We start from the raw sequence: 20,475 nt of genomic DNA, 5'->3' as shown, positions 1-20,475 counted from the left end.
ATTACAACGCACCATAACAAAGCACCATTAAGAGCAAGCGGCGGACACATATGTCTGTTACGTTAGCAGGCTAATGTTAGCACACTTTGTTTTATATTGAGCATTAATTGACACAGAATGAGCGAGCTCTAAAGACACTTACATGACATCCCAATAAGCAGTGAGTAGACACAAGGATGTCCCGTCCATGTAAACATGATGTAAACAGTACAGATGAAGGCACTCAAGCTTCTGACTCACAGTCATGACTGAGACAGACGTTTACACAGGACAGACTTTCTTCTGTATTTATATATTAAATGTTGCACATTATTCACGTCAACAACTGTAACTGTGTCCACTATCATAATGATTACAGCTAAAGTTGACAACAATATTGAATATATGTAGTAATGATTATAATCATAGAGCCGGGCCTGGGTCATTGACGCTGTGAGCCATAGAACGTATCAGGCTTCCTGATCAAACACAGCTTTATGTGTCATCACTTCACGATGACCTGACAAGTCGCCATGCTGCTCTGTGAGATGGTTGCAGCATGGTTTATTATTCATATATTATTATTCATTTAATGAGTCTCTGTGTCAGGTTGTATATGAAGTAGGAGTGCCATGACTCATTTGGGATCAAAAAGTTGTTATTGTTTATGATTTATGTACCGGTACTTAGGTACAGCTGATGCTTTAGTTCCTGTGTCCACCTACAGAAGCGTTTTTATCTTCGCGCTTGCGTCTTTTTTTCAATTGTTGTCATTTGTTTAAGAGCGTTCGCAGCAGAAAGAAGCCGCCTGGAAAAAAAACCACAGCACCAGGCTTTTTATGAGCACTATGCCTTAATTTGTGCCTCCTCTTCAAGCGCTCAAATTGAAAATCTTTAAACTTTTCAAAATGGCGCTGTTGATGTTTTTGCCGCTCTTTTCTAAACGTATAATACTCCACATAGTTTTTCCGCCTCCGGATCGGGTCTTATTCCCACATCCTCTTCGCTCCCGAGTCTCATTGGATAAAAAAAAACGATCAAAAATACAAAAAATGGTGTAAGAAGTAACCGTGCTGCATAGGTCATACAGTGACCGTTGTCAACAGACTGTTGTCATAGAAACAGGAAAGCCATCTTGCACTTCCCACAAAAGCTCAATGCGAGGGCTCCTGCATTCACAGCCTGCTGCTTTTCTGCCTGGAAAAAATGATAGATGAACAAAAAGCCTTACTGATCCAAAGAGCGGCAAAAAAAAGACATTTGAATAGATATTAGTTTATTGATCCCCAAGGGGAAAATTAGGAAACATCGGCTTTAAATATGACTTAACCTCGGCTCGGTTTTTCAAAGATCCATACTCACTGTAACTCTGTGACTTTATGACAGCATGACATCTGGATCGAGTGTATTGACTGAGCTGTCTACAGGTGGTACATTGACATATTTGACGAACCTTAGCTGAGCAACAAGAGTACCTGTCCACATTCATCAAGCTGTTTTGTTCATGAAACTCGCACCTATTGATTGTTTACTGCTGAAAAACGAGCAGGGCAGTGATGTCCCATTAAACAATACAACTAACATGGAACAATGGCAATCATTTCAAAGTTGTCTTTCCTCTGTGTGATGCATGTTGGACAAGAAATAAAGTTGAAGAATTGAAAGCAATTATTCTGCACATTTAAAGTCAAACTCTTTCAGGTGGATCCCTTCACACAGCATCCATTGAGCTGCATGCATTGTGTTAAAAGTTGTTTACATCTCCTTGAAGCTTGGTAAAGTATTGCTATATTTTAAAACCTGGAGTTAGCAGCGTTTCAACTGGAATTAGATACACCAAGAGTGTTAAAGCCAACAAGCCCATGATAGTTTGAGGAGAGGTCAAACGGTTGAGTCTAGTCGTGGAAAAAATAAACACTTCTTTCAATCAAAGGGGAGGCAGAGAAAACACTGTGGTTTCCGCCCACAGCTTCATCCAGCAGAAAGCAGCACCTCTCGCTGCTCAGCCATATGTGTTGCTCTTTGCTCCTGCACAAACACAAGCTGCAGAGCTTGTCGCTGCCTGAGCCCATAAGTCACATTTCAGTTCTGAACTAAGGGTGCCAAGAGTGATGGCCTCAGGAAAGGGGGACTTCCTCTGAGAGCAGAGAGCAGCGCAGGGGTGGTGGTGAGGTTTTAGTGGGGCAGGAAGCGCAGTGTGTGGTAGTGTTATGGGGATGGCCTGTTCCACTCTTGTCTCTTTTAGTGGCCATGTGCATTTTCTGCTGGATGTCAAAGAGGACCTGAGGGAAAACCAACCCGGGGGAAAATGGAAACGCATAAAAGAACAGGCTAATTTATGCCCTGGTATGCCGAACTGTTGCTGCAAAGTACCAATCTTAACGCAAAAGTCAGGGTACGGAGAGTAGACGAAACGAGGTTAGAAAGAGGTGGGTGGTCTGCAACACCAATCCAGCATAACATCTGAAAAGTTAAACAAATTTAAGATGAAGAATTTTTGGTGCATTTCCGAGCAGTAACAAGATTTAGGTTTTAATATCAAAGTGTGGCTGCAGGAGCTGGGGATCAAACCCCCAACCTTCCAGTTGAGAGACAACCAGCTCTACAGTATCTCTAATGCTCTTGCTTAATGTTCATGGTCCAACAGGAATCGCTGTGGTTAGCTCTGGCATGTGACAGCATCGCTCTTGAAATACAGGCCAAGCTCTTTTTTCGATGGAGGCGCTTCCAGCACACATCAAGCTGAACAGAGCAGATCAATACCAGATAGAAACATTGATCATTCCTTCAATTTAAAAGTAAAACACACTGATGGGACTCCGGATCATCTCTACTGTCACATAACATTGTGACAAAGTAAGCTTCAAATAAACAGCAAAGTCCCGTTTTGTTTGCATGTCGTTTCCTTAATCGTCACGTGATCCCACAGTCCTCCAGTAAGGTACGACGCAAGAGGCCGTTAAACCGAGCAAAACCACAGAACGCCGCTCACATGGACGCTGTCGGGTCTTGGAGAGTTTGTGAACGAAATAGGACTACAATTTTAGTAGTGATCTTACATTCAAAACCCTTGATATTTTTCTCCACTGTGAGTCTGATCCATCTGCCAAAACTGCATATGAAAAAAAGTAGGAGAGAAGACTGGTGTGTTTGCTGCAAGGCAGAGATTAGGAGGAGCATGTGTGTACTGTAAGTGTCTGTGAGTGTGTGTGTGTGTGTGTGTGTGTGTGTGTGTGTGTGTGTGTGTGTGTGTGTGTGTGTGTGTGGAGCAAAGAGACAGAGAGCATGAGCTGATGTGATAACGAGCATTGACGAGCTAATGATAGCCTGCCCAGGCAGTGAATGACAAATGTCTGCATGGTTTCACAATAATAGTTTTGTTATAGTAATAATATGATCTTATTAATAATACTAAGCCTTCCATTATAAAGATGTTTCAGAAGTTGTTTCATAGTTTAAATCTGCAGCTCTTCTGTGCTTAAAATGCATGCTAGGGGTAGTAAAAGTACTCTTAACAAAATGTTAAAGTACATTCACTACAAGTCAACAGAATATTACATTTGTCATCTGATGCTAAAGATTAAATATTATTCATGCAGTAAAATGTTTCCTCTGATTGTTTGATTATAAGCTATTCGTTTTACAGATACAAACTGTGTTACTGCTTTATGTGTTTAAAGTTTTTTTGTGCATGAGTAAAAAAAGTTTTAAAAAGTAAGCACACGCGACACCATGTATGGAGGCTAACAGTCCTAACGCGGGCGGCCCGGGTTCGACTCCGGCCTGAAGCCCTTTCCCGCATTCTGACACAATCCACTTTCTGTCTCTCTCTAATAAAGGCAGAAAAGAATTTAAAAAAAGTAAATGGCCCATTTGTCTTGCTACCAATGACTAATACCTGTATTAGGTCAACTGCATCAATTTAAAGATGAAAAAGTAATCACTTTTTATTACGCTGTTGTTGAGTATAAACTGTAAAAAGCAAAGATGACCAAAGAGTTACTTAAACTAATTCACATTCTGTTTTCAAACACTAAAACTCAAACCGAATCTAAAAAAGTTATCCAATTATCAGGTACTGAAGACGTTTGCCGATGCTTCCTGACGCAGGTTGTTGGTCTTTCCCAGACGGAACATGAACCAGAGGTACTGCTCAGGATAAATAATGAAGACGGATTCTTGACAATTATTCCACTAACACTCTCTGAATGTCAAGTGACTCTCAAGTCCTGAACCAAAAGGTCTTCATCAAAGGCTAAAGCCTGATGGTTTTGACAAGCTCTTCGCCCAAGTCTAAACATCTTCCTCGTGCCTCCTCTGTTCTGGTCCTTTACCCAGACAGCCCCCACCAAAACGCCCCTCGCCTTTTTTATGTCTTTCTCTCTCTCTCTCATCCTCTGTTGATAACAACCAGCATTCTGCAGGTTGCCTTTTCTGATCCATCCCATGGGAGAGTGGGGGGTTCTATGTGTCAAGGGGGTTCGACAGACAGGAGAGGAAAAAGCTGGGAGTGGTGACAGGGGTAGTGAATGAGTGGGAGCTGCAGGTAAATGTAAGGAGGGCTGAAAGTAAGAGATGATAGGAATGGGGGGTGGATAAAAGGAGGAGGAGGGGGTTAAGGATCGCTGTGCATGTGCTTGGTGTCATCTGACTTTCAGGCTGGTTTGCTGATCTCCTCTGATGTACTGTACATGACACTGGCCTGGAAGCCTGGCCCCTAATCAAGGCAACAGCGGCCGCAGAACCCCAGCCCCTCCCCCCCTTCCCTTGACACAGCCGGGGCCCACGGGAAGGAGGCAACAAACCAGCAGCTGTGTTCACCTCCTCTCCCTCCTCCCCTCCAGTCAGGTGGAATGAGGGGATTGGAGAGGACTGGAAGTGGAACAGAAGGGTATCTGAGTAAAGCCGGAGATATTTGCATGCCTCCCAACGCTTCAGAGCCTCCAATTAGCATCGGAGGCCCCGCTGCCGGCTGCAGGACCTAACCGTGGCTGGGCCAGTGGTGGCATTCCAGGGCCTGAGGAGGATTAACACACCCCTCCTTTAGATGGGGATGTGCCAGCGCTGTGACCCGACCATGACCCTGTACTCAATATCCTTTGGGTCAACTTTGCTCATACTGTCATACAGTCATACTAAAGTCAACGAAACACATGAAATACATTGAAATACATGAATTAATCTTTTTTCTTCACCTTTCTTTGTAATAATATGAAACCTCATCATGTTAGCTTGCAGTTCTTCCAGTGTTTGGTTCAGAAAAGCAGTCTGTAGCTGTCTCATGATCGGAGCGCTTCGACTAGTCTGAAGACTTGAAGAGCGCTATATAAGCTCAAGTCCATTTACCATAATATTTCACCGTCTGTGTGAGGTCCACTGCTCTCTGTGTATGTGGCTGTTGAGCAAGAATACATGTTACATAAATAAAGCATTTCGATCCTTACTTCAGCCTCAGTCAAGGGCAAGGCCCTGCAGGTAAGCAATAAGCTACTGGCAGACTCAAACACACGTTCAAAGAATTGAGCTGAAGAGACCTGAGTGATCAGATTCAGAGCTTTTGGAGTCAAAGGAGAGAAGAAATGACCGTCCACACGTGATCAGTTAAAACAGAAAGAAAACGCTCCAAGATGTAAGAACATGAAACTGAAAAACTTTGGAGTGAATGTGGAAGAAGAAACAGAGCATGTTTGATGAGTAATCATTTAACGTCTGCACTGTCTGCTTTTGTTCCATTTCTGAGGCCTCCTATATTCTTAATTAGCGCACGTATGACGGAGGAAAGATGTCCCTGAAGCACATACAGAAACAAGGGGCGGCTGTGGCTCAGTGGTAGAGTCTGTCGTCTCTTAGCTTGAAGGTCCAGGGTTCGGTGCTCAGCTCCTGCAGCCCAAGTGTCCTTGGGCAAGCACTCCCGAGTTGCTCCAGCTGCTTTGTTGCAGCGTATGAATGTATATGAGTGGGATTAGTTACTTCAGATGGTCACTTTACACAGCAGCCTCTGCCATCAGTGAATGTGTAAAACAGGATTACGTTGTTTAATCACTGTGGACAAGTGATTCCGAGCTTACAGGTCACTTCTGAACGTGTATCACCAGGGTTTCTCATCAAACCTAAATTTCCCTTTATCCAATTTCACATTCAAAGAGCTCAAGAGACATCTCAAAGCAAAACCTTCCCCATAACGGAAATGTAAAAAATACAAAATATATTCTGCTAAAGCCGTTTATTTTGTATGAATTGTTCATTTTAAGGAATCTAAAACCTTCATGTTTTCACAACAGTTACAAAAAAGCTAAACACAGTGTAGTTGTTGATATCACATCCACAACTCCATCGTCGTCTTTTCAGTTATGTATAAAAGCGCGAACAACGTCCAGCTGTTTCAGAAGAAATATCAAGAGATGACTGAAGCAGGATGCAGGATATTATTATATATAATGAGTGTTCACATCAATCAGTACAATATTTGAGATGTATAAATCAGGACCAAAATGACTCCCTACAAAGAGAAGACTACTTGTTGAGATTTAAAAATAATAATTATCATGTACAGTAAATACAATTCAAACCTCTTTTTACATGCATAAAAAGGTGCTACAAATAAATCTCTTTTTAAATGCAGAATCTGTTGGGTAGTGAAACTGGTCATGGTACTCTAGCATGATAATTTATAAAGACATCATTTATCAAGCTCCAAGGAGAATTATTTATTGTTAAGACATGAACACACTCTGAAATACACACACGTGCTCAAACAGGATCCTATGGACAAGCACTGATGGAGAGAGGAGAGGCTGCACACTCAGAGTGCAGTGCTCAGCAACCACTCAAGCTACCAGACCAGTTTCCATATTCTCATCCTTACCGGGAAGTGAACTGGTGAACTTGTGGTTTTACAGCCAAAGTCCCTACAGACTGAGCCGCTGCGGCATTCTGCTTAGCATAGAACTATGAAAAGGAAAAGATAACACATGCAAGAAAGCTCCATAGACCGACAGAGCTGGTTTCTTGCACAACACAACATTCTTAAAACTTTTTTTTTTTTTTTATTTCTCTTCAAGCTAAACCAAAAGGTTCTGGGACCCACAGAGCCGTGCTCGTATGAAAATGAGTGAAGAACAAATCTTTTGTCATGAACTGTTTGATGCTATGGCTCGAGTGCCTTCATGCCCTGCAGATAATTTATTGATCATCATTTGTTGAACTGAACGTTTCAAATGAAAGAGGGACAAATGTTTCTGGTGGGTCATGGCAAAACAATGTGTTGTTGATCCCTTCAAACCTCTTTTTTTTGAAGGACAGTTTCTACTCTAAATGCTCGAATAAAAGAAAATATATACCGGTATATATTTTGCTTAACATGGAACCCTTGCAGGTCATGCAGGGCCACAAATACACAATAATGCAGAAGATGTTTGTTGTGCGGATAAAAAAATCCTTTACACAGTTCTGCCAACATAAAGGAAGTGTGTGTCTGCTGTTTCCTGATGTGACATGAACACAACCCCCTGCACATTGTCACCTCCACTGAAGGAGGTGCCTCAGCTGTCATGTTGCCAATCACCTGAGTTTGTGATGAGCTGCAGGTGCTGTGGATCTAAAGGAGTCCTACTCGTGGTTTACATGGTGAACTTCTCTGTTTGACGCCTCACAGTAAGAAACGGCTCTCCTGATCAACAACCTGTGAAAGGGCCTCCTGAGTAAGACATGTCATTGGTGAGTCGATCACTTCTCTCCTCCAGCAGACAGATATCTTTCATACATGTCTGTTTGCATTCATACATGAAGTACTGTATGTGCTCAGCTTAAACTAACAGATCTTTATAGGCCATCCATGAATTCGCTGTACACAGTATGTATACAGTTGTATGAGAATATGATGTGCTGTATTTTTATTCAACAGTTACCCTGAATCTAAACTGCAGAACATTTTGTAAAACTCTTAAACATTCAATAATAATACAAAAAAATCATAAAAGTCAGAAACATTTCATTAAATGCAAACTTTCACAAAATATGATTTTAAATTCATGAGTTCTGTGAAATATTAATGCATTTGATTGTATACAGTGTAAAGATTTTTTTCGTGCACTCAGCTACTCTTGCGTTGAAGTTGACCTTCAGGGCCAGCACCTTGTACAGTATAATAGTGCACATTGACCCAATTGACCTTATTCACACGTTATTGTTATCACACTTGGTGATGTCATGAAGAGTCCTTTATGATGCTTACTTTACATTTATTGGCGTTGACATGATGTCGTTTTTTATTTAGTACGTTAGCTGGCAGTGTAACAAAGTAGAACAAACTTGTTTTCAGACGCAGTCAAATAAACAATGAGGACATAGTTTGTGAAATTGTGGGGTGGCAGTAGGTCAATCAGTCGGAACTTGAGTTGGGAACCGGAGGGGCGCTGGTTCAAGTCTCGATGCGGACCTTTTGGAAGTTGGTCTGGTAGCTGGAGAGGTGCCAGGGCAGTACTGCCCCTCTCTGACATCTCTCCACTAATACGTGTCCACACGTTTGTGCATGTGTGTGAGGAGCATGTCTCTTAAGTAACAGAGTGTGAGTCTTCTACTTATTGATTTTCTTTGTGCATTACTTAAAGATACATTATGTAGATTCCACAGCCAGGGGGCTCTTTATCACTACAACAATAAGAAAAGACAGCAGCGAGGCTTACGGGGAATCATGGGAGTTCTCTCTGCTAAAAAAAATAAAATAAAATAGCTTTAGTCAAATTGTAATTAATTTAGATATTTTAGGTAAAACATTGTCATAAAATTTTGCACATTAAATGTTAAATAAATCCTATATTCATGTTTACATTAGCTGATCAGTCAATAGATTTTTCACTACAGAGAAAACATTGTACATTTCAATCTACACAGTAATCAAAACAGTGAACTGGCACACTGAGTACTTGGTGAACTGCATGAACTGCTGGGCATGAAAACATCATCAGGTGTGTGTCTTGAGTTTCATAAACAATCTATGGATTCAAACAAGTTGTTATTTTCTCAGAGAGGAGAAAGCTATCGGAGTCTGCATCTCCTTACATTACATTCTTATGAAGCCAAAAGTTTCTTTCCTTAAATGTTTGTTTTCATTGGTCCTGTTGAGACATAAACGTTGGCAGGGGTCCCTTTACAATTTAAGTTTTCATTAGTGTTTTTGGGGAAGATTAACTTTGGTAACATAATGTTATTAAAACACCTGAAACAATCTTTTTGTAGACTTGATTCTTGCAGGAAAACTTTAAAATGATTTGTAAATGAAAGATTTTCAGATACCTACTGTATGTACATTTTGTGACTACATATTTTTGGGGGATAAAAATCCTGGATTGTCTGAGGAATACTTGCAGGCAGGAGCAGGGCTACATCATTTTACTCGCCTTAAACTATCGGTGCTGTTGTTGATGTCAAAGCTGCAGACCTGCACAGCCAGAGCGTAGGAGAGCAGGGAGTGAATATTTCAGTATGGTTGGAGGCATTAGTTGTGTGTGAGGGGTGGGATGAAGGTATGTATGTGTGTGTGTGTGTGTGCGTGTGTGTGTGTGTGTGTGTGTGTGTGTGTGTGTGTGTGTGTGTGTGTGTGTGTGTGTGTGTGTGTGTGTGTGTGTGTGTGTGTGTGTGTGTGTATGTGTGTTCTTTTTTGTGGGGGGGTTAGCAGATAGCAAAGCACATCTGGTGGTGACGTGGAAAGGCGGCGATGGAGTTGGGTGGGGGCCCACGGTGCAGCCCGTGGCGGCTCTCCTTCCCGTACCAGCCTCTAGAAGGGAGCTGCCTGTCTGTCGCACCCTGATTTATACGCCGCTAATGTCAGAGGAAAGCAATGTGGAAACTGTGGTATAAACACTGAATACTGGCAGAGTTTAGAGATTATGAATCAGTGTCTGGGAGGACTGCTTCTCCAGCACAGCTACGCTTACACACATGTGGACACACACACGCTTTAAGACACCAGCATTCTCTCGTTCTTAGTCCTTATCTCAGCAGTGACCTGCAGAGTACATTTTTTGGGAAAATATCTGCGCTACTCCCTTTTTCTCTTTAACAATTCTTGCTCTGCTCTTTGAATTAACGTTTGCATGTATTGTATTATGTATGTATTGTATTATGCAAAAAACCCGATTTTGTAATTGCAACCCTCACAGCTTGTTTTATAGACTGGTTGCTGCACAGACACTTGCTTCACCATGTACAATGTGAGAAAATAAATCAAGAGCTCCTTATCAACAAGCTTTTCCTTTCCTATGCTTGATGGAGTGAATGTTTGCAGCCTCACAGCTGTCTTTTGTGTGTATGTGTTTGCTGCTTATGTTGCAAGGCTGCACTGAGGCCGTGAGTACAGCAAGCCAGGCAACGAGTTCTCCCAGCATCTGAAACATTAATGCAGAAACCCGATTAGCCATGCCATCACAGGCCTCCTGCTCCTTGCCTATTGATTTTCCTTCCGTTGCCCTCCCCCTTCAAAAAGCCAGGAGGATAGTCTCTTCAGAGCGAGTGCACCTCTCTCCTCTCCCAGGCCTCCTCTGGCCCAGGCCTTCTCACCGATCCAGCCATGCTGATTTCTACAGAGATTTGGTGAGGGGCTATAGACTTCTGACGATAACCCTAGGTGCTGTAGGAGAGGGCTGGAGAAGGGGGGATAGGGATGAGGGTTAGGGGGGGTTGGAGGGGATGGCGTTCAAGCCAGTCAGTCTGTAAGCTGTAGTGATCATGGCGGGCTGACTCGGCCTGATCAGTATGCTGGGGTGGAGAAGCGTTCACTCCAGAGAGAGAAGCTGTGTAATCACAGATGAAAGATGTTCAGGGTCTGGTCAGCTTGACTCTCTCTCTCTCTCTCTCTCTCTCACTCTCTCTCTCTCTCTCTCTCTCTCTCCCCTCTGGTTTCACTGACCTGAAGCGCTTTCACTGAAGGGGGAGATGAACGTCTCTGATGGCTAAGCCCAGAGAAACGATCTATCCATACGCTTCTCTAGCTCCACGCTGTTGATCGGGGAACATGGCCAAAGATTCGAAAAAATAAGGTGAGCAGAGAATGTAAAGTAGGGCCCCTTGCAACTTTTATAAAAAGAAACCACAGGATAAACATGCAATCCTTACAGCTTGTGTTAAAATGTTCACAATTCACAACCACACAAATGTCTTAGTCACTTGGTGACACTATGGTGAATGAACTGTGGTCCACTGAAAGCTCTGATATTTGCAGTTCTCTCAGGGGGAGACAACAACTGGAGTGTGTATTACATATGTCCCCTGTTTATTCACTTGCTGGTTGAGTTGTAATGTTTTCACCAGCCACCGAGTTAAAACTAAAAGGTCAACGTGGTAAAACACAATGAGAAGCTAAAGGGATGTTCAGGAAAGGACAGTCAAAACCGTCAGTGGAGTCGAGGAAGGACCAAAAACACAAATGCAATGAAAAGTTGATCTTAGTGCAGCAGCATCAAGCTGAGCAACAGTTGCACGCAGCTTCGAAAGAGCTTTTTATTAATCTCTCTTTTCAATCTTGAGATTATTTTTATGCTCATAAAGGTTTTATGTTTCTGATTTCTAACACGAAGGAAAAGTGAGTTAAATATTGTAAGTTTGTCTTAAAAGTTTTATAATGACTTCACAAATGGTGAGAGTTGAAGGACATTCAGTTGCAAAGTTACATTTTAAATGTGATTCTGGAAAAAAAAAAAAAGGCTGTTAAAAAAAACAAACCTGAAGATACAGATTTGTCTCTATGATGCTCTCAAGTGATAACGTAAGAACATATTTCTCTTTTTATGGCTGTAAGCAGACACACTTACAACTACACATTGAGACTTAACTTTTCTCTACTTCAAATCAATACTTGGCCATACTTTGGCAAGGGACATCAGTGCCTTTGGAAATATTAAGAATCACTCCGTGTTCAGTATAATTTGACATTGTTGAAAACAATCAGACCCTATAGCACAAAATATCCTCTTGGTATTTTGTGTACATACCAAGACAAAATCACGTAGGAGTATCCGCCTCTGCTTTAGGTTTCCTCTACCAGTCGGATGACCAGTCTAACTCTGTTTGTGCTTAAAAATCTGCACCAAGGAATTTTTAGAAAAGCTCAAAAAAGAAAATAACAAAATTCCAGATGACACCAAATGTCCGAGTGCTTTAAATGGCATCAGGATGAAACCACTTCAAAGAGAGTGTGAACTCATTTTAAGCATTGATATCCTGTTTAGTATATGCCACCTGAATTAGAAAACAGTTTGTGCTCTATAGATTTTAAAGTGCTCATAAATAGAATAGATAACTATGAGAAAGAGCTGCGGATTTGTCTTGTTGCTTTTGTCTCATGCATAAACAGACTGTGCGTGGGCGTGTTAAAGTAGCTGTAACTTGCCTCATGAACATTATACACAAACTGCAAAGGGCTCTACATGACTAAATCTGCACTGTTAGGAATGACCTCCATTGCTGTTATTTCTGTTGCAGAGCCGACGCTAAAAACCAGCGAGACTGATCAAGAGCCTGTCTGAGTGGGTGGGTGTGTATGTGTGTGTGTTGGTGTGTGTGTATGTGTGTGTGTGTGTGTGTGTGTGTGTGTGTGTGTGTGTGTAAGACAGAGAGATAGTAGGACAGGAAGAAGGGCAGTCAGAGAAAACCTGCGCTAAAACATCATTGCTCAAGGCATAATCGCTGTTTAATAGGTTGTTGACATACACAGTTGGCTGTGTGCAAACATCTCATTTGGCCAATTATCCCTTCGCTGAGGTGGTGTTTCTATACATGAGCAGCGTTAGAGAAGATTCAGAAGAGACGGAGGGAGTTACTCTCTCCTGTGTGGTGTTAATGGAGCTACCAGATGTGTTTGAAAGGGAAAAAGAGCAGCGGCTCTGGGTGGCCTGCCACATGTCCAACCTGGGAATGTGAGTGAGTGTGTGTGTGTGTGTGTAAGCACATCTTTGTCCATGACCGTGTCTATGTGTGTGCAGGTGTACAAGGAGGTATTGGTGTTCAGCGGACCACCCCAGGGTGTGTTTGGCTGCAACCACCCCTTCCCCTCAAACTCTTTAACCACCTCGCCACTAACACCTACACACAAGGGCAGAGAGGAGCAACTGACTTTGCTTACACTTGAAAATGATGTGGTTATTGATGATGCTTGGCAGAACATGATGACTCACTGTAAAACGCTGGTCCTACCCCTGTTAGCATTTCTGGGACTGATGATTGAAAAAAAAAGAATTAGCTTGTTGTGAGTGTTGGGCACAATAGAAGAAAGAGGGCCATAACAGAGCAGAATGGATATATTTCTAAGAACTCTCTCTGATTGTCTGATGGTGTGTGATTCCCCAGAAGTGATAGATAGCTGGAGAGAAGCCCCCACCACCCCCTCAGCCCCAGGCTGCAGGCCCCTCCTGCTCTAATCAATGACATGTTAAGCTGGCAGCCTTTTGAAGTGAGGGGTTCCAGAGGGGTGCTGAGGGGGCGAGGGGAGGGGGGAGAGTTGAGGGGTATTGATGATGTGCGGGGATGGGACACAAGGGAGAAAAGCAGGGGAAGGATGAAGGGAGTCCAGAGGCTGGCTTTAGGTGGGGGGAAGGTTGACGAGGAGCAAAAGTCAGTCTGGAACTCATCACATGAACTGGAGTGACTGGACGTCTGGCTGATGGCTCACCCTCAGGGGTCCCAACAGGTCACACTCAAACCCGTCCTTCACAGATTTCCCATAACGTTTTTTTCCCCAACTTTGTCCACCAAGTGAACTCTTTGCAGCGCCTCCTTACTCTCCAAAAATGTAGCCTTCCCAGTGTCCCAATCCTTCAAATACATGCCCTGTGCCCCACTACGATTTTGGATTCTGGCTTGTTTTTTTAGGATTTGGTGGTCAGGTGATTAAGTATCAAGTGTGCAAATGTACAATTTGAGTTTACAAGGGTGATAGATGAGTTACAAAAAACACAAGACTTTCATCCAGAAGTCCGGGGTGACATTATTTTGTGAAAACAAAAGAAAAAAATGTTTTCTTTTGGAGAATTACTTATTTTTAAGTTACATAACCTTCCCTTAAATCTAAAGACAACTTATGTAGCATTTCTTTCAAACGGAAAGCTAGACCTGTTTGCTAAACATTACCTTACGTGTATTTTTGTTTGTTGTCCAAAACTCATTCTTAATATTCCTGCATGAGCATTACTCACTGAGGATGTGGCTCAGTGGTAAAGCTCTCCGAACGCGATGGTCAGCTCCTGCAGACACATGTCTGATGTGTCCTTGATGAAGCTGATGTTTGTGTTGTCTTTTATCAATACAAAATCAAATTCAGTTAAATACGTTAACTTAAGTTAATTATGAATATAATTAACTTATTAAGTGGTTAACACATTTGTAATTATTTTTTATTACCTGTGCACACCTCTGCAGATCACGTAGAGGAGGGGCACACAAAGTAACCAGCAAACTTTTACGTGTCAGTACCCCTATTCAGACTCTACATTCAAGGCGCGATATTGAACGGCGCCCCGTAAGTCTCATCTTCACTTCGATTGTCATGGAGGAGTCACGAGGGGGGGGGGGGGACTGAGTCCACCTCTGTTCCACCATTGGAGGTGGTTACAGAGGCATGAAAGGGGCAAGACGGGATTGGTTGAGCCAGTGTGTGTGTGTGTGTGTGTGTGTGTGTGTGTGTGTGTGTGTGTGTGTGTGTGTGTGTGTGTGTGTGTGTGTGTGTGTGTGTGTGTGTGTGTGTGTGTGTGTGTGTGTGTGTGTGTGTGTGTGTGTGTGTGTGTGTGTGTGTGTGTGTGTGACCATGTCTGAATGTGTGTAGCTCCTGCTGTTTCTTTTTGACAAGTCAAGCATTTGCAACGCTGTAATGCAATGCGAAATCACAGACTGGACGTTGTGCTGCTGCTGCAGAATCTCAACTTTTGTCCAGCAAAAATAATAATAATTCAAAGTGTATTTATCCTAAAATATGGTTTATTGACCAATCATAACTCTATCTTGTGTTCAGGAAGAATAAAAAAAAAAAACCAAGTCATCACAAGTTATCCACCACCTCTTTAAATAAATCTCCATCTGTTGTTTTATACCAGCTTAAAATTGAGTAATAAAACGTGTCCTGATGGGAAATCCGTGTTCTGCTTTGCACGATACACCATTTTGTTATGGTGTTTGTTATTGTTATACATTTTATTTTGACTTTATTAGCTTCAAACTTTCTTAATGTTAAACCTTTTAAATCCAAATTCTCTGAACACTTAAGTGATGCTAATGCTGTTATATTTAAAAATTACTTACGTAATAAAATGAGCATTTTAATTATTGTGCTGCAAAGATGAGTTGAGTAAAATAAATTAAAGGTTTTCCATATTACTCTTATGTATTTCCTTACACTCTTTTTCACCCCTATTTTCCGATCCCTCCCTTCTCTTCTCAAATTCTCCCCTGAAAAATAAAAACAGAAGTGTTTGTCACCACGGGGCACTTTAGGGGATATTAAGTTAGGTTTCTGTCAAGAAGAAAAGTTTAAAGTGTGTCGTTGCGGGTGAAAGTACATTTAAGCTGCATCTGTGTATCTTCCAGTATGCTGCATGCATTTATTTTTGTGTGCAAATGTGTGTGACTAAGAATCCGTGTGAAATATTGTGTTTGTGTGACTGTATAGAGTGTAACTCTGTATGGATGTGTGTGTGTGTGTGTGTGTGTGTGTGTGTGTGAGCGCACTAGAGCTGCGGAGCCCTGAGAACTTGGCAGCGTGTCAGCGCTGTTCTCCAGCAGTGAGGGGGAGCTGCTGTGTTTCTCTGCCCTGTGCTGGATCCCCTTTCAGCCTGACACAATCCCACAATCCCACAGCTCTGAGCTCTCAGCTGCAGCCTCCACAGCACCAGCACTAACCCACCGTGCTCTCATACCCACCCAGATCACTGTTTCAGCACACCAGGATCTGGCTGCTGTCAGCGTCTTCAGCGGTGCTTTAGTACTGTGCTCTCATGGAAAGTAACCCGTTTCACAGCAACACCATATTAAAAAGTCCTGGTTTAAGGACCCTGTCCACAATGAATATGTTAATTTCTAATTAAAGAATCAGTACATAACATTTCCTTTACCCAAGTGGTTCATAGCCAGAAGAAAGTCTTACATTTGTATGTCCAAATTTTGAGATATCTGCATCCACCCTACAGAACAATAAAGGCAGAATGAGCATTTTCATTTGTGGTGTTGGAACATTTCTAAAATGCAATTCAAGGAAAATCACTGTTTATGTCTTTCCAGACAAAAAAAATAAAATAAAAAAATAACAACAGATAATTTAAGTAACCACTTTTTGATTGGTTTTTGAAAGAAATTCTACAAATAGAAGTTGAATATTGTCCTTCTACATTAATCTTTATACTTCAATAATTAGAAAATATCTTTTCGGAGAATAATTATAATGTGGCAACCAGTGTAGTGTCTTTGCCCCATTTATCCCAACATGTTCTGCACTGCTTCACCAGTGTCTGAACAATTGTGCTAAAAGGACATCCCTGATTTACATAAAGACATGTGCAGGAGTGCATGTTAGAAAATGACTCACTGATGTCACATGATCCCCGGTAAATATTACAGTAGGCCTACTTGCACTTTTCAGTAGTTCTAGTTTAGTAGCTCTCTTCGTTTACAGTTTATATTCTCTGCCTGTGTCGGGGCCTGAAGGCCAGGACCCCCCCCCCCTCCCGGATGGCTTGGTCAGTCTAATAAAAAAGGTATTTTTGTTCTAAAGGCTGAAGGGTCTCTTTAATAATCTGTGGGCTCGAGCTGAGCAGTCTGAATCTAGAAACAGAAGAGCGGCAGTCACACACACTTGAACTTGTACAAAAGTTCAACACAGGCAAACTGTACCGTGTATAGCAGGTGTGATTGCGATGTATCCGAAGGGGAAAGACAGGTCAGAATAAGGTCCAATCTGGCTCTATTTGTGGTCTGTCTATGCTCTATTCTGAAACTATCGTTTCCTGAACAATAATAATAATAACTGGTCACAACATGCCAACCTGAAGATGTCTCATAGACCTGAGTCTACTGGCTTTAGTGAGCACTGTAGTTAACTTCTTGGACTGAGTTTCATCTCCAGGTCTTTGGAGATTTGCACAGATATTTGGTGACCCAGTTGCCTGCTGACATCAGCCTGATTCACTGTAACTGTTTGTGAAGCTGGAAGCTCAAACTCCAGCTGGTGAGAGAGCAGCAGAAAAATATTTAAGACATTTAACTGGAAACAAAGTCGATCATAACAATCAGCTGATTATTTGAAAAGGGAACGTATAGGCCGAGCTGTCCCATCAGTGTCATCAGGAGAGGCAGCTGCTCTCCCAGATGGACCTTACACAGGATGGGTATTGATTGATTTTTCTCGGAGTGGTGGTGTTAATGTGACAAACAGCAGTCATTTCCCTCTGAAACATCACTTTAGCTCACTTGCAAAGCCTTTATCACAAGTGTATCAGAGGCTTCCTGGAAGTGCTCTTCTAGCACTGGGGACCCACCAGGCCAATGAGCCAGCGGATCAGATGACAATGTGACGACTGTCTTAATGACATCATGTCATGGACTCAGGAAGTGACAGTGAAAAGTCTTGGTTGGTAACAGGAGAAAAGTATGGGGAAGGAGATTGTGATTTGTATTGCAATTATGGCTTTCAGCACTTAGCTTGAAAAGTAAATTCATAACAGCAAAGCTCTTCAATTTAAATAGTGAACATGTACATTTAAAGATTAAAAAATAAACTAAGTCTGTGCTCATGTCAAACATTTATAGGGCACTCATTGAAATACTTTGAAAATCAAACATTCATTCTCAGAGTGTTATTGGGTGACATAATAGAACTGTATTTCTGTTAAAAAAATTTAATTTCATTTAGAAAAATAAACATTGACAAAGTCACTATATTTGGTTCAAGAGCCACAATAGCAGGATCAGTGACTATGGTGATCTCGTCTGATTGGCTGAGTGAGGATCACATGCTTCTCGACCTTACTGAGGTGCAGAAGGGTGGACATATGTAATGTGTACAGAAATTAACAAAAATAATCACTTGCCAGATAAAGGGTTAATCATTTGTTTCCTGGGTGTGTGTGATGTAAAAGTCACCTTCTTTGTTCAACTCATCGAGCCAACAAAGGTACAAATACAGAGCAGATGCTATGGAGCAGATATTCAGACTTATTTCAAGCCAGCACACCACAGCAGTTTAGTGTGCGAAAGCCGTTTTTTTCCATTAACGACACAAGCTTGTGACAGGCTGCGAGCACAGGACCAAAGACGTTCTATAAAACAGGAGCGCTCTGCTGTCACAAGCTACACTTTACGGTCATTCACAAATTTCCCCCCACTGTTTATAATTTATTTATTTTCGATTTGTAAAAAAAAAACAACAACAAAAAAACTGATCTGCAGGACAGTCTGATGTCATCCTCGGGGCCGAAGTTGGCCCCTGAGCCACCAGTTGAAAAGGCCCGGTTTAGAACATACTTAAACTTCACTCAGGCTTCAGTGTTTGTCAGGACAACTGATCTGACCGATACTATTACCTCAAATTTAAAACTGCATTTTATTTTAATGGAGGAGCGCCTCTTTCACATGATTGGTTTGTGAAACCACAACTGCTTGATTTGATCTTGAACAAAGTGATTGTATGGAAATGTGTACTTCAGTAAAAGTGTCTGACAAGACTCAAGCTCCCAGGCACTGCACCCCCGCCCTTTACATCTTATAGGAACTTCTTAAAAGTTTAGTTTTACAGCTGCTTAAAAAGATCCGTATGACTTGACTTTCAAGTGACATTGTTTTCTTGGTGGACTGAAGCTCCTGCATTGCTGACACACTTTGCTTTGCAAACAGTGTGTGTGTGAGTGTGTGTGTGTGTGTGTGTGTGTTAAGATGGTGCAATGTGTTGTAAGATTAAAGGCATCAGAAAAGCATGAAGTAAGACGTTCAGTAATAATAATCTACAGTAGTGCTGAACTGAACTGGACTGAAGGGACAAGGTCACATATGGACAAAATTAACATTCTGCCTCTTCATCATGGTTTGTCTCTGTCATGGGAGCAAAGGGTCATGAAAAGATTCCCCTTTAATGGAAAGCAAATTTGCAGGTTTTCTTTGCAAGCAGTTCAATTTAACTGTCAATATGGCATGTTGAACAGAAAACGAGAAATGCATTTGGTTGGTCACACTGGTCACATTAATCACACTGAGCCTCTAAAGGTGAACGTCATTCTGCACTTTTGATGTGGCACGGGCAATACTTCTTGATCAGTAATTGAAAATGCTCAATCATTAATGCGGTCTAACTAGTTGATCATTTAATGAGACTATGAGATTAATTTCCTAAATAAATAACTCATCTTTTTCGATGACGTAGTCAAAGCAAAATTCAATCGATCAAGCTTCACATCTGAACAGCAACAATTCAAAACCGATTGTATCTCAAGACAGTTCAAAAAGAGCAGGTCAAGACTGTATCCTTTACTATTATATTTAAAAAGTCACAGTTCATCCATTAGGAACTTGGCAACAATAAACAAAGTAAAAGTGGCAAGGAAAAACCTTCTTTTAACAGGCAGAAAGCTCGAGCAGAACCAGACCCAGGATGAATCTACAGGGTTGGAAAGTGAGGAAAGACAGAGATGGATAGAGACAACCAAATCAACAATAAAAAACAACAATGAATCTGATCCAATTGGCTGATGAGAGCAGAATGGCCCAGACAGGAAGTCAGACAAGAGAACGCACCAAGAATCCAATCGATTTCGAAATCAAACAAAATACAGACCCCCTCGATTGTAGTTCATCCTATCACTCATCAACCTCAGGTCAAAACAGGACAGCAAACCAGGTTCAGAAAGACAAAGTTGTTTAACACTCTTTTATACATATCTTGTTTAATCTTGTAGTTCTTCGTTTAACTTGCGAGCACACGTCGCACTCAGCCGTGCTTACGCTTCAGAAACAGACCCAGTGGTGTCGGCCGCGCGCCGTCCGATGGAAAACCGGGATGCGCACAAAGGCACAGAAATGTTTCTTGCACATTAAAGACAGTACAAATACAAATATTTAATACCATTTTCAAACAGCAAGCTAATATCCAGATTCACTTATTTAAACAGGCTACAAGTCAAAGCAAATGACACATTTAAAAGTCAAGGTATCCTTTTGTATCCGGGTTCATTTAATGTGGTAGTGTTCAGCGAGCCACCCTGCTGTAAGCAGAGACACTGCCACATCAGCAGTGTGCGTCTCTGCAAGTGCATGCATGTGTCTCTCATCTGTGTGTGTTCATCTGTGTGTGTGTCTATGTGATCTAAATGCTGATTGATGTATCTCTGGCTTTGTCAGCCCTTTGGCATAGGTGGAACAGGTGTGACTGCCACAGAGCGTGGCTCAGACAAGCCATATCACGGCACAATGAGGTCATTGTGCAACACAAACATTCCTGCACAGGGCCCTTGGACTTTTACAGGCTTGAGT

The 20,475-nt window shown here is 41.9% G+C and overlaps 1 protein-coding gene across 1 annotated transcript in view; it reads left to right on the top strand.

Moving 5' to 3' along the window:
- The first annotated feature begins 7,607 nt into the window (after positions 1–7,607).
- Positions 7,608–20,475, top strand: part of bnc1 (basonuclin zinc finger protein 1) — a 54,988-nt gene continuing 42,120 nt past the window's right edge. Inside the window, exon 1 of the mRNA XM_079340168.1 lies at positions 7,608–7,695. Within this exon, the coding sequence (XP_079196294.1) occupies positions 7,687–7,695 (9 nt within the window). The 5' untranslated portion in view covers positions 7,608–7,686. The remainder of the gene's footprint in view (positions 7,696–20,475) is intronic.

Source organism: Symphodus melops, assembly GCF_947650265.1.
Source record: "Symphodus melops genome assembly, chromosome: 3".
Lineage (NCBI taxonomy): Eukaryota > Metazoa > Chordata > Actinopteri > Labriformes > Labridae > Symphodus > Symphodus melops.
Note: the sequence above shows the minus strand (reverse complement) of the source record. Positions and strands in the feature narration are given on the sequence as shown.